Source organism: Protopterus annectens, chromosome 5.part0, assembly GCF_019279795.1.
Source record: "Protopterus annectens isolate FY-2018-M chromosome 5.part0, PAN1.0, whole genome shotgun sequence".
NCBI lineage: Eukaryota > Metazoa > Chordata > Ceratodontiformes > Protopteridae > Protopterus > Protopterus annectens.
Window position 1 is genome coordinate 174536028 of NC_056735.1, and position 16035 is coordinate 174552062.

The 16035-nt window shown below is 40.2% G+C and overlaps 1 protein-coding gene across 1 annotated transcript in view; it reads right to left on the minus strand.

Annotated features, from left to right (window-relative positions):
- Nucleotides 1-2836: 2836 nt before the first annotated feature.
- Nucleotides 2837-16035, minus strand: part of DEUP1 (deuterosome assembly protein 1) — a 427064-nt gene continuing 413865 nt past the window's right edge. Inside the window, exon 13 of the mRNA XM_044071821.1 lies at nt 2837-3544. Coding sequence (XP_043927756.1) covers nt 3344-3544 — 201 coding nt within the window. The 3' untranslated portion in view covers nt 2837-3343. The remainder of the gene's footprint in view (nt 3545-16035) is intronic.

A 16035-nucleotide genomic window follows, 5' to 3' on the forward strand; every position in this document is an offset into this window, starting at 1 on the left:
TATGTATGTATATATATGTATATATACTAACTCTAGGATAGTATTACAGTGGGGAAAAGGGCATATACCTTTTACTTGCCTTACAGTACTCTACACAGTGCCATATAGACTAACTGCAGTTCAGTAATTTGAGTTTTCAGCGAAGTGGTCAGGGTGAAATGAAATTCAGTGAAATGAGATTCAACGAAACAAAGTAGACCCATATATATATATATATATATATATATATATATATATATATATATATATATATATATATATATATATATATATATATATATATATGAACATCCATTATTTTATTTAAAAGTACTATTAATATATTTTTAACTTGGATCCCATATGAAAGGTACATCACTTTAGATCACTGAAGCTAGGTGAACATGTGACCATTGGAGGGACATTTAAAAGCCTGATTTTTTAATTGTACTTTTATCTGACGACGTCATGTAGGAAACGGGATGAAAGTGCTTATTTTTATGGTATTTAAGTTATTTATGCAGAGCTACTTCAGTGGTTGTGACACTTCCTTGTGGATTTACTTGGTCTTATGATGTTTGTGAATCCTGAAAAAACAAGGTAATTTGGGGTGAGGAGTGTTCAAATACTCAAAAAATTATTCATTAATAAGTTCTTCAGTAAGCAGCATGGTTAACTTATATTTCCATTCTATGTATACGCAGTTTTAACCTCCTCAAAGGAAAGCTGATAAACTTGGTGTTGTTATAATTTTTTATTTTCTGTGCCCTGGCTTAGAAACAGATGAAGGGGATAAACATGGGTGTGGCTATGGCCCCTAGCCTTGCCAATGTAGCCTTAGGCAAGTGGGAGGAGGAACTTACACTGCAAAGTGAATACTGAAGATTTATGACCAGCTACGTTCTCTTTACTGATAATATATTCGCAGTCTGGCAAGGTGAGAAATCTAAACTCACTAAGTTTATCCATTACATTAGTAACTCCACCTCCTTCCTGAAATTTACCTCTTCCATCTGCTCGGAGTCAGTGCAGTTCCTTGATATGACTGGCAGTATTGATAACTGCAGAAGAAAATTAATTAGTAACTTATACGGGAAACCAACAAGAGTGAGCTACTTACTTCACAGAGACAGTATGCATCCAGTAAAAGCCAAGCACAATGTAATAAAATCACAAGGCTACAGATTAGCACAAATTACCACACATTTGGTCTCTTTTCTCAAAAATATGAATGATCCCTGCAAATGATTTCTTAACCAGAGGATATGAATCAGACATGTTGCATATGATCCTGGATCCCATTAGAAATTCTAAAATTAACAATGACCCTAAATGGAATATGTCTTTTGATAGGGTGGTCTCATTCCATAATTCTAACCCAAAAGAAGAGAAAAATAAGGACAGTTACATATATAAGGCCACGTGTAATGACTGCCCTGTATTTTATGTTGGTAAGACTATGAATAAACTGAAAAGGAGGATCTTGGGTCATCTTTCTGACATCAGATATCAATGCAAGAAGAATTCCTTATCCAAACAATAGAACACTCCAGATATTCTGGTTTTAAATTTATCATTCTGGACTGTGTGGAGATGGGTAAACTTGAAGGGATGTCAATAGTGTTGTGGAGAAAAAAGAATTATGCTGGCAGTTGAAACTAAATGCATTCAGAAAACCAGGGCTTAACTAGTATTGCTCTATTAAGAGTATGTTGAATTTACGTAAGCTGCCACACAATCTGTAAAGGTTTCTAAGGGAATTTTTGAGGAAATATTTTTATGAACTAAAAATAAAAAATGATATGTAGTATGTTTATAAATGTATATATGTTTAGTTACTTTAACCTCGATTCTGCTTTGATTAGATTTAGTACACTCTTCCCTTACACCAGAGATTTAAACAGTAGATTCAAAACACACATTTTTTTCATGCTGCTACCACCATGAAGTATTGCTATAATTCCTCCATTTAGCTTAGTGATGCATGGTCATGCACACACTTGCACATAGCACTGTTGAGCTTGTTGGTCTTAAATGGGGACTGAGGCAACATCTTGGACCTGGAAGCGGGCATCCAACAAACAAACTTTTTGGTTCATATTCAGCTTAACGATAGATCTCTAGCTAGCAGAAGAGAGGGCTCTGGACATCAGGAGGGCAGACTTTGATAAAATGGGATGCCACATAGAGTATAAGCATGAAGGTGGTATGAGCAGCAGGGTCACATCAGAACTGCTAATTCAGAAGCAGCAAGGCTTTGTGTAAAACTAATTTGCAAATATAAAGAGAAAAACATTCTCAAATGAGATGTTTTAGGAAAACATAACAGTATTTCGGAAGTATAATGGTACACAAAAGTGAGACCACAAGGAAGTACATCAACTAAAACAGAAGGAAGCAGGTACAGCAATGTGCAAAGACCCAGAGGAAAAGATAAGATACTCATACATAGAAAAAAGTCAGGTAAGGGAGCAAAGAAAAGCAAGGATGATGGGGAAGCGATTGCACAGAAAATGATGGAGGAAAGGCAAGACTTGTAAAAGTAAGTGAATACTTTAGCATTCACAAAAGAAGAAAAGATGATTTACGAAAATGATCCAGGAGGAATACTTATAAGGGGTTGATCCTAGAAAGGGTCTTAAAAATATTTAAAAAGCAGTGGGTCCTGATGGAAATCACTCTACAATTCTTAGAGTAATTTTTGTAACCACTACTTAGTCTTTATACAAAATCATTGGAAGCAAAGTAGCTGATAACTGGATAGTACTAATCACATAGAATATCATTTTAAACTCAACAAAACAAATTTATGTGAAGGCATCTCAGCTTCTAAAATGCATTTATTTCATTACTGGGTTAAAACTTCTATATACAATTCTTATAATACAGACAGTAAGGTAGCTCAGTTGGTAGAGTATTAGACTCTCAATCTGAGGGTCCAAGGTTTGAGTCCTTGCTTGGGTGTTGGTACATATATATTGGGGTTGGGAGGGTGGCCTAATGGTTAAGGTGTGTGCCTTACAAACACAAGGTGCAGGGTTTGAGTCTCACAAGGGATAACTGGCTAAGCTTAAAATGGCTCGCAAGGGCAGTTAGCTTAGTACTAACCTATGAACCTAACACCAGTAAGCACAGCACAGAAATGTAATTTGATAACTGAAAATATATAAGCTGACTGTAATGCATATTATACATTATTTAACAGATATGACTATTAAAATATGTTCTGCTTCTGAAGACAGTATCTTCATATATAGTGGAACGCCATTTGAACTTCAAAATGTCATTGTTTTCTGTATTAATTGCATCTTGCAGCTACTAGTGGGGGGCTGCATTTAACTAGAATTATGATGCTCTTCTCTTTTTAAGAAAATTTATCTTCCGATGTCAAAGATGAAGCACCCAAGGAATTATTTTTCAAGTTAGCTTGGGTATACTTATTAACAGTTTTGTCCAAATGCTTCTGTAATTCAAAAATGTGAGAATCCAACATCTTTTCAAGTTGAAGAGCACGTTCTTCTTCTTCATGGAAAAAAATCTGCACAGCTGATGCAGCGAATGATGTCTGTAGAGAGGAGTAAGAGAAAAAAATACATTTTAACATCTTTCCACTGTGTTAACTTATAAAATAAGTGATAGCAAAGTACTCTAGGCATTGCCAGATAGCAGATGAGTTAAAAAAAATTAAATCTGTGTTATGTGTGCTAGTACATTAACTGGTTGATGGTTAAAAGATGAGCAGTTCCTTCTGTAGCCCTGTGTCATAGAGGGATGAGGCCCTGACTCTGACAGAGGTGCCCCATATTCTGTTAGAGACATGATGCTGGAGTGACGAGTGTTGGAGAATGGGCTTAAATGGTCTGTACCAGCTCACCAATTCTAGGGGAGGAAGGCAACATGCCTCATCACACTGGCAACATCCACCAGCAAGTAAATGATTGCCTGTGAAATGGGTCATGGCAGGCTTCTGATGTTAAGAGGCTCATGGGCCACTGAATCATGGATGATGTGGCACATAGCACAAACTTTGTTCCCCTCCCAAAAGCCTTTCTGAGTCAGTCACTTGCAGGAGGATGTTAGGAGAGATGAAGTGGGGACCTCCACATGAATAGTGCATTTGCACACTTCTTAATGTCCAACTCTCATCTCCAAGGAAGCAAATAATTCAGTCAGGCCTCTGAATGGGACTAAATTAACTGGAGGTTTTCCATTGGGTTTGGCAATGCCTGCTCTCATGCTGAGGGAATGAATGCTACTAGGCCACAGGTAGAGGAAGCATTGTGTGACGTCCCAGGAGGGGATTAAGAAAAATTGTTAACATTTCTGGGCTCTCTGCCATTGAGGGATGATGCCTAGACTGTGACCCAGAGTCTGATTAACAGTTTGACTGCTGGGAGAGCTGGAGGTAGAGAAATGGTTTGGATGACACATAGAGAGAGCAATCAGTGTTACACCTGTGATGCATGGGCCTGCACACAGGCTGGGGAAGTCAATGTGTGGAGGTATTGTGTGGAGGCATACTCCCTGTACTGATGCAGCACTTAAGGGAATCTTAGAGTCACTGCAAGGAAGGAGAGAGGGTGGAACTCCAAGGGGGAAGAGGTTGCTCTATCAGACCTGAAAGCCAGTTCACTCTCTACCACCAGACTATCACCATATGAGAGATGATTGGGCTAATTAAGCATGTCAGACAGAAATGCATGGGTCATAGGAATCTTGTCTAGTCCAGGGATGCCTGACTGCTGCCTCCAATGGAACAAATGGGCCAACATGGTAAAGGTAGTGGAGCCTTTGGGAAGGTCCAGCTGAAGGCTACAGAAAAAAAAAACTCAAAACAGAAAATAAGAAGTGATGAATGATTATTTGAAATGGCTAAGGTGTAATGTTTTTATAGTTCATCATTAGAAAACTGTTTGGAAGACTGTTTACATGCACTGCTTGACAGGAGTGAAGTGCCTGCAGTCCACAGAGCTTGATAACGACATCAGATATGAACTGACCATTAGAATAACTATCCCCACTGTACACTCCATAAGGCCCATTCAGTCACGGTCCTCATTTTTCTAATGACATTAAGCTTTCTCTGCCTTTTTTGTATACTTTTGAATTCATCTACCATGCCTGGCTCCATCATATGTTGGTATCTGATACGATTCCTGCATGGTATAGCCCACTATCTCAATAACTACATATAGTAATCTGTGTAACGCTACATAACTCTCACAGTTACGGGAAAAAGATGGAAGGTCAGCCTGCTTGTTTCCCTTCTGTAGCCAGCCTCATATCACTTAGTATTCTTATGCAGTATAGTAGCTGCCTAATTCTCAGAGTAATGAACTTTTACTCAACACAGCTGTTTGTGAGAAATGCAAATATTTAAGAATTATGGTGGTCTCACACTCACAAAAATTGTAGAACATAAGCAACACACACACAATTGGTTTAGTATCATATACTCCACACACAGGAGGTCAAGTCCACCTGAGGAAGTCCCGCACTGTAATGCTGAAAACTGAGATTATCGACTCTTTAACCTTACCCCCCTTCTGGACCCATGGTAGTGCTTGTTACCTGGTCCACAACAATAAGGAGTGTCATAGTTCAGAGTCTGTGTCCAGTATACTGGAATTTGGCATTCTGACTGTAGTGGAATGAGGACTCGACCTCCTTTTTGTTGAGTACATGATAGTAAACCCACATAATCAGCACACTCAACACCAAACCACACTAAAATGTCTTACACTGAGGCTGTAAAAAAAAATATTGCCAAAGCCTCCTAGACCAGTGAAGATTAGGTCTTTGCAAAAATCCAGCACTACATCATCTTCAGGCACATTTTCAGCAAAGAGTCACCAAGAGTTAAATTGTCTCAAACACACTACAAGTAAAAATGTTTTACTGATCAGTTGAAAAAAGGGTGACAGTGAGCTGTCTTTCAGGTGATAGGATGTCTGATATTTCAAGAGCCCTTGAGGCACTTTCACCTAACAAATATGACTACAACATGGTGGTGGGCCACTTGGGAGTCAACAACATAGGAAGCAAAACCTGAGGCATATGCTGTGTCCTACAGGAGCTCCAAGAAGAGCTAAAACCTCATATTAGGTTACTGTTCAATCTCAGCCTTACTACAGGATATGTACCCAAGGAATGGCGTACAGCAACAGTGGTCCCACTCCACAAAGGTGGAGCCTCAACGGACCCTGGAAACTATCGCCCCGTAAGCCTGACTAGCTTGGTCTGCAAAGCTATGGAGCGGATCATCATGGAACTCATAAACAAAGACATTGGGGAACTACAGATGCTAGATCCTACACAATTCGGCTTTGTTAAAGGCAGATCCTGCCTCTTGAACCTGGTAGACTTCTTTGAAACAGTCACCAAGGCCATAAATGAAGGGAAGGTAGTCCACACAGCCGACCTAGACCTCGCAAAAGCCTTCGACACCATACCCCACTCTGGCATCATAGATAAGCTCTCCAGCCTAAATATTAACCCCTATGTCATAAGATGGGTTGCAAACTGGCTCAAGGACAGAACCCACATGGTCAGAATTGTGGGAACCATGTCAGACTCTAAACCTGTTACAAGTGGCATCCCACAGGGCTCAGCCCTGGGACTGCTCTTGTTCGGTATATATTTTTCATACGTACAGGCCAACACAGGAGGACTATGGCTGACCAAGTTCGCAGACGACTGCAAACTGGATGCCATAATAAACTTTCCAGCTGACACAGGCATCCTCCAAAAGGGTCTCACAGAGACGGACAACTGGTGCCAAAGCCATGGCCTAAAACTAAACACCAAGAAGTGTATAGTCATCCCCTTTGGGAAAAACAAAGTGCCCACAAACTACCACATAGGTGGTAATCCATTAAGTATGGAGGAAGTAATTAGGGACCTGGGAACCCAAGTTGATAGTAATCTCTCCTTTGGCAACCACGTTGCCAAAGTGGTTAGAAAGGCCTTCTATATAGCCCACCTTATCATGAAAGGGTTAACATCTAGATCAAGGGAGGTCATTGCGCCCCTTTACTCATCCCTCATCAGGCCCATAATTGAATACAATGCCCCGTTTGGGATGTACCTTACCCGACACCTGCAGCAACTGGAAAGACCACAAAAGTACCTCACCAAGAGGATCAAGAGTCTCAAACAGATGACCTATGCTGCCAGGTTAAAGAAACTCCAGCTCTACTCAGTTGCATACCACTTGCTTAGAGGCGATCTGTGCCTGAGTATAAAGCCATGTCCAACCCAGAATTAATGGACATGCTCCACCTCAAAAAATCCAAATCCACTAGAGCTACGCGCTCAAAGGACTTGAATCTCAACACAGAAATTAATAGGACATGCTGGAGAGACAGATTTGTGACCCAGAGGCTCCCAGCCCTCTGGAATAGAATCCCAGTCCATATCAGGCAGAGCCCCTCACTGACTCTCTTCAAGAGAAATCTTGACGAGTGGATGGGAGATCGTAGGTTCACCCCAGGGATCACTTCTGTGTCACTACTAGACAGAGGCACAGTAAACTAACCTAAAAAGGGCACAGTAAAACCCATTTTTTAAGGGGTGGTGAAAGCCAAACACACTCTGGCTAGCCTGATAAATGCCCTAAGGCATATAGCCTAGTATCAACCTATGAACCTATGTAAAGAGACATGCTAGACCTCTCTATGTATGTCATAAATGCAGACAAGACTCAGGCTTGAGTGTAATCTTTCCTTCTCCATGAATGATACCTAGGTGTTAAGAAAAGATAATGAGCTTCAACAATTGGGTAAACATTTGGTATCATTCCAGGGGATTCAGAATGTGTCGGCATGAAATGAGTTGCTGGACAGTCTCGCTTTGCAAGTGATGGCCTGCACTTCTTGTTCCATGGTTTTGTCATACTGGCTAAAACCTTTTCTAGCCTCACAGTGGCTTTTTAGGCAGTTTCTATCTATGCACACCCTAACATAACAAACCTAGTACTGGTTCACATTAAGGTGGCTCTGCTCAGCACCAGAAGTCTCAACAAAAAAAATGCCTGACTTTCTGGCTCTCCTGCATTTGGAACACATCCACATTTGTGTACTTGGTTACTCAAACTTGGTTTAAATATTCAGAAAGCATTTCCTTCATATTTAGGTTTTGCACCTACTATGCCATAAGAATTGATGGCAATTGCAGCGGTGTGCCCATATTTAATGGGGAACACATCACTTTTAGTCAGATTTACAGAGATCCAAAGATGGAACTCACTGAACTCCAAATCACATTAAACAAGACCAAGTAGTAGCTTATAGCCTGTCACAAGACATGCTATATGTACCTCTAATAATCACGTAAAGGTCCTAGCTGTAATTGATGAATTTCTTATGAGCAAAAACTCCACTATTTTCAGAGAATTTAATTACTCCTCAATAAATAGGAAAACACATTCATCCAGTGTAGGTTATGACTAAATGTTCTTTTATTTAAAAAACTCCCTGGATCAGATTGCTAGATAACCAACTAGATGAGATATTCTTGACCTGGTCTTTAAGGTTATACCTTTTTCATCTATTCTTCCCCTGATTGTCAGATCATAAAATAGTGATCTTCACCTTCAAAAATACCTTAACCTGCCAAAAGCAGCACCTCTGAATTCAAGAATTTCAAATATAATAATCTCATAAAATTCTATGACAAAGTTTCAAAATCTACTTATAACAGCATCATTTCAGATGCTGCCACAGCAGGTAGCCTCACAAAGGAGTTCTATGCTCATTTAGATAAACGTGTAAAACTGTCAGTCCCAACCATATCTAAATACAACAGGAAGTTTAAAAGCAACACAAGCTGTACAATAAAAAAAAAATCCATAAAGTATACAGCAGATCAGAACACCCTCATTTCAAGGATAACATCAGAAAATTGACTAAAAACTTTAAAAATACCATTAGCACTACTAAAGCAGTCCATGAACTTAGATTAACACCTGAAGCTAAGGACAATTACAAATCCTTCTTTAGGAAACTAAGAAATAACACTCACCATTGTCCTGAATGTATTCATAACAGTACCACCTACTTTGACCCAATAGACATTGCTAACAAATCCAGTATGAAGTTCACCCCAGAGATTACTGCCCAAAACCCACTTATCCCTGACTGTCTCAAACCCTCCCCACCATCACTAAAGAACATGTCCTGAAGTCACTCTCTAGGACTAAAAATACTTTCTCCATGGGATCTGATAATATATATGGTTGTTTAATAAGCATTACTAAACAAGTCCTTGCAGAGTCACTTTGTAAAGTAATTTGAGTTTAGCCACTCTTTCCCCTCCAAGAGGTTTGATGCACAAGAGTAGTGATGCCATTCCACAAGTGTGGCCCCACCATCGGCCCCAGAAATATAACCCCATCAGCCTGACGAGTCTTACTTACAAAGCCATATCACATATTACAACCAATCTGATAAACTTTGATATTAAAAACTTCATTAGGCTAGATCTATAGTGGTCTGGCTTTGTCAAGGGCCTAGTTGGACTTTCCCGGTCAACAAATGTTAAATAAATAAACAGACAAACAAGCACAAACAGCTGTAGAATGTGAGTTTGATTTAAGTTAGACAGTCTTGTTAGCTCATTTATGTTTGTGTTGGAGTAGTGTGTACCGCTGGATCAATTTTAATAACTGTTAGGAGAGGGAAAAGTTACATTCTAAAGTAGTAGTGTTTATAGGTACAGACTTCCTGAAATATGGCTCTTTTATGGTGCAGTTGAAGGTGAACCAGTGACCTCAAGATTTTATTACATACAACTTTTTTTCCCAAAACAGTTGACTCAACTATTTTTTGTAACGGGTATCGTGAACAATGAGTTGGTTAAGAAAAGGTAGTCTTCCTGTCTGAAAAGAAAGGTTATGTAATGTGTAGTTCTATCTGGCAATGTGTTTTGCTTGCATAAAGTACATGCATATCAATGACCCCTAATTCTGCCTCAGAATGTTGCTGTGTCCCTTGTAAGATTTATGTTTTTTTGTAGCAAAGCAATGAATGTCTTTTTGAAACATATCAGTGTTGGGTTGTTAAATTATGTGGACGTTCTTGTATCAGAACTTTTCAGTAGTAAGGTTCTTATTCACTCATTTTTGACTATAAGGATGACAACCATATTATAATCAACCAATTTACCAGCATTCATTTATGATGGTTTTCATAATGGCACTAGCTGTGTATATTTTATGGGGTATACTGCCATCTTTGTCATCAGCATACTTTGATGCTACCCAGTCTTTGCCAGTGGGATATTAGATACATACATGATGAACAGCTGGTGCCAAGTACTGAAACCTGTTATATTGAATAATTCCAAATTTCCGGTCAGTTATGAACATCTTTGTCACCTTGAAGAAAGCCAAAATGGTGGCAGCTGCTTGGCAAAGGTTTGTAGTTGAAATGTAGTATGTGTCGTTATATATTCAAAAAATTAATGAATTAAAAACCTGGGTGTCAGTATTTTAAAAAAGGTCAATACAAATCACATGCTGAAACATATCACAAAAAATAAACAATATGCCTAAAGACTATTATTCAGTGGTAAAACAGAAATAAATGCAGGGTACAGAAGTAAAGATGCGACAGCAGTGATTCCACATCTATTCTACCTTTTAAAAAGAGAGGAATTTAAGGAATGGGTAATAGAAATTATTCAGGAGTTATTACGGGAGATATTGGCACTCCAGAAGTTATAGCTAGTGGGTGGGGTAAAATAAAAGTGGAATTTAAAAATAGGGTAGAAATAAAAGAAAAAGTGATCTGGTTAAGAAGAAACAAGAATTATTTAGAGGGGCTGGCAAAGGTTAAAGTATAACAGAATAGGGGAATCTCATAGAGCAAAAAGAAGCACAACTGCAGAGAGCTAAACAGAAAATAAGGGAATGTCTGGATAATATGCATGACTTTAGAAAGATTGCTGTTTCATAATAATTCCAGAGCACAAAACCTTTTGGCACAATGACTTAGGCAACAGAAAGTAGAAAGGGTTGTTGCCAAACTTGGGGAGCCAATAACAAGAAAAATAATCAGAGATCCTGTAGAGGTACTAGAGATATTTGAACATTTTATGAAAATTTGTATAACGCTGAGAAGTGGGGGAAATCAAGAAAAAGCACAAATGGAAATAATTATGGAAGATTTAAATATGCCAAGGTTAGAAGTAGATGAGACTCAACAGTTAACAGTTAAGACAGAAGGAGAAGAGATAGAAATGGTGATGTTTAACCAATCTGCAGGAAAATCTCCAGGAATAGATGGTGTTCCAGTGGAAGTTTGGAAGCTAAGAGGGAAGAAAGTGATAAAGATCTAGAAGGTTTTATTTAACAGTATTTTAAAAGAAGGGGGGAGGTATCAACATCCTGGAAAAAAGCTGTGGTGGCTGTAATACCTAATATAAGGCCAAAATGATTGACTTCAACAATTGGCTAATCTTCTGGTGTCTTTCAAAGTGGATCCAGTATCTGTCTGTCTGGGACAGCATGATCGACAGACCACGATGCTTTGCCAGAGATGGTCTGCACCTGTCGCCCCTGGGATTCAGGTTACTGGCTAAGGCTCTTGCCAGCCCTATAGTGCCTTTTTTAGGCAAAGTTCAAAGGACAAAACCACCACCACCATAACACGTACAAGCATGCAAATTCTGAAGGTAATGCTATTCAAAGCTAGAAGTCAAAACCTCAAAATGCACTCTCTCGAGGCACTCCTAAAAATGGAGAACATCGATATCTGTGCAACTGAGACCTGGTTCAAGGCTCCAGGGAGCACCCCTGCAATACCAGGCTACAACTCTTACCACACTTTTTGGCCACCAAACCAGGACTAAAACAATTACGGTGGAGGAGTGTCCATATTCACCCCACCAGGCTAGTTGCCCAACACAATGCATCTGAAATTCTCCAGGTGCAACTAACACTAGGTAAGACTGCAATCCAAATTGTAGCTTGCTACAGATCCCCCAAGATTCTCACTACACCTTTCTAAACATACTGGAAAATATTAAGATACAGCCAAACACCCTAATACTGGGTGATTTCAACTACCCTGCCATTAACTGGGAAAACTACTCATGTACCAACACCTTTACCCAACGGTTCTTGGAATTCATAAATTCCAATGCCCTGGATCAACTAATCCATAGTCCCACCAGGGGCTCCAATATCCTAGACCTGGTCATTATCAACATGGGAAATCGATGCTCCACACCTATGGTCACCCCCTCGTTGGTCAGGTCTGACCATAAGCTAATCACCCTTAACATCCACATCCCACACCCACCCCCCAGTAAGGAAACCTCCATAAAAAACTTCTCCAAAGCCAACTTCATGCTACTCAAGTCAGAAGTGATAAACTTCATGACACCCATCCAGATGGGAACTGAAAGTTTGACTGCTGAACCTTACACTAAGGCACTGTACGAGGACATCCACTCATGCATGAATCATGTCATCCTAAATAGAACCAAGATGCTCTCCTCCAAAAAAGGAAGCCAATCTGGTGGTCCCCTGCCATAAACAAACTTTACAACAAAAGGAAGAAACTGTTGCAGAAAAGAGGAAAATCCCAGGATGCAAAAAACTCCCTTACCAGCCTCAGTAAGAAGCTGAGATCCCTCATAAAATCCTCCAAAGCTAGTTATGAAAATAAAATTGCCAAAGATTCCAAAGACAACCACAAGGCATTCTATAACTATGTCAAGAATCTAAATGGCAATGCTCAGATCTGCTCTGAGCTACAACAGAATGGCATTAAATATACTGATCCCAAGGATATTGCCAATATCCTGGCAGATCAATTAAGTGCCAACTTCACCCCCTAAATGGCCCATCTCAATACCGGAAGATTGCCAAATTCCTGTAATAATGGCCACACACGTAAAAACATGCACTCTCCAAAGTTAAGAATACAGCATCCATGGGACCAGATGACATCCCTGGCTGTGCATTACATGAACTACAAAATGAACTGGCACCTCACTTAAGTGTCATGTTTAATCATAGCCTCACCTCAGGCTTCGTGCCCGCTGAGTGGCGCACAGCTACAGTTATCCCACTCCACAAGGGGGGATCCATCTTGTATCCCGGGAACTACCACCCCATCAGTCTAACGAGCCTGATCTGCAAGACCATGGAACTTATAAACAAAGACATTGGCAACCTTCAAACACTGGATCCCACCCAGTTTGTGTTCGTGAAGGGCTGATCTTGTCTCCTGAACCTGACTGATTTCTTTGAATCAGTCTCCAGAGCTGTGGATGAGGATAAGGTGGTCCACACAGCCTATCTGGGCCTTGCCAAGGCCTTTGACACCATCCCCCACTCTGGAATCATAGATAGACTTACTAAGCTGGGCATTAATCCCTACATCACTTGATGGGTTGCCAACTGGCTTACTGACAGAACCCACACTGTAAAAGTAGCTGACTCCAAATCCAGCTCCAGACAAGTGTTACAAGTGGAGTATCTCAGGGTTCAGTCCTGGGACCGCTCTTGTTTGGCATCTACTTCTCTGAAGTACAGGCCAACACTAAGTGACTCTGTCTAACAAAGTTCGCAGATGACTGCAAACTGGGAGCCATTATTGAATCCTCAAATGATGTGGATACTCTACAAAAGGGCCTTACAGAAACAGATGCTTGGTGCCAGAGCCATGGGCTCAAGCTCAATGCCAAAAAATGTATAGTTATCCCCTTTGGGAAAAAACGTGTACCCCTGAATTACCACATAAGTGGCAGTACACTAAACACTGAAAGTGTGATAAGAGACTTAGGGACACAGGTGGACAGTGGTCTCACCTTCGATAACCACATCGCCACAACAGTCAGGAAATCCTACTATGTGGCACACCTCATCACTAAGGGCTTTTCATCCAGAAAAAAGGAGGTCATTGTCCCACTGTACTCATCCCTCATTAGACCCATTATAGAATACAATGCCCCGTTTGGTATGTACCTCTCAAGACATCTGCAACAACTGGAAAGGCTGCAGAAATACCTCACTAAAAGAATCACAGGCCTAAAGCAGATGCCCTATGCTGACCGCCTTAAAAAAACTCCAGATATACTCTGCCGCATATCGTCTACTCAGGGTGATCTCTGCTTAATATACAAGGCCATGTCAAAGCCAGAGCTGTTGGACATGCTACACTTACAGAAATCCCAATCCCTCAGAGCCACACGCACCAGGGATCTAAACCTTGTCATCGCAATAAACAAAACATGATGGAGGGATAAGTTCCTGACCCAGAGACTCCGGAACAGACTGCCCATACATGTCAAGTAGAGTGCCTTTTTGGCCCTGTTCAAAAGGAACCTTGACGATTGGATGGGAGAAAGGAAATTCACCCCGGGGATCACGTCAGTCGCCCTGCTAGACAGGGGTCCAAGGAAGTAAATAGTGTGGGAAGAAATAGCCAGGGAATTGTTATGGCTAGGGCCGATAGCCTAGTACTAACCTATGAACCTACCAGATTTAGCTTCATATAGGCCCATTTCAATTTTAAACCAAGATTATAAAATGTTTATGTCTATAATGGCTAAAAGAATAGCAATACCAGCATTGACAGATATAGATCATTGTGGTTTTGTTGAGAGGAAGCAAACATTTGACAATATTATTAGAACAATGATGATCCAGACAGAAGCAGAATGTAAGAAAATACCACTCTTGTTGGTGGGTCTTCATGCACAGAAAACATTTGACAGAGTAGGCTGGGATGTTATGAGTACAGCAATGGAAGCATTTTCATTTCCTGATACAATAATCAAGTTAATTAGAAGAATATATGAGAGATCAGAGGCAAAAGTCAGAGGGACATCTCTCATACGTTGTGTCTGAACAGAGGAAGCAGGCAGGTGTGTCTTCTTGCCCCTTTGTTATTTGCTTTGTATTAAGAGCCAATGACAAAGAAAATAAGGGACCCAGAAATTCAAGGATATAATTGGTATGGTGTTGTGGAAAAGTTGGCTTTATTTGCAGATGATATTATTGATTGATGAAACCAGAAAAGGACAACTCAGTTTTGTGAAGCATTCTGATACAATTCTGTTTTTTTGGGGGGGGGTATAAAATTCATGAGGATAAAACAAAGGCTATCGCTGTAAACTTTGTACCCACACTTGAACTGGTTCATCAATACCAATATTTATGGGGATATGATAAAAATGAAGTATTTAGAAGTATGAATTAAAAAGGGTTCTTATGGCACCTAAGGATACATGGGAAAAAACAGAAGATAATACAAAAACAGAGAAACTTGAATCTCTTGCCCATGAATATGGATACCAAGATATAAGCAGTAATAATGTTTTTAGACTCTTTAGTTTTAGAGGGATATTTTAGAGCTACACAGTTAAGGCTCTTATACATAACACAAACAGAAAGCTACCAATTCAATGTAGAAGGAGATGATGAAGCAGGTGGGAAATTCAAGAAATAAAAAGAGAGAGTGGGATTTTCGATGCAGATCCTTAAGGAGAATAGAACAGCCTTATAGGTTCATAGGCTGATACTAGGCTATCTGCCCTAGGGCATTTATAAGCCTAGCCAGAATGTGTTTGGCTTTCGCCACCCTTTTAGATTAGTTGACTGTGCCTTTGTTTAGTAGGTCACAGAAGAATAGCCCTTTTAAGTTTAGTTTACTGTGCCTCTGTCTAGTAGGGACACAGAAGAGATCCCAGGGGTAAATCTACGATCTTCTATCCATTCGTCAAGATTTCTCTTGAAGAGGGTCATTGAGGGGCTCTGCCTAACATGGATTGGGATTTTGTTCCAGAGTAAGGGGAGCCTCTGGGATATGAATCTGTCCCTCCAGCATGTCCTATTTATTTCTCTGCTGAGGTTTAGGTCCCTGGAGCGTGTAGCTCTAAGGGATTTGGATTTCCTGAGGTGGAGCATGTCCATTAATTCAGGGATGGACATGGCTTTATTCGTCATGCACAGATCGCCTCTGAGTAGGCGGTAAGCAACTGAGTAGAGCTGGAGTTTCTTTAGCCTAACTGAGTAGGGCATCTGTTTGAGTCCCTTGATCTTCT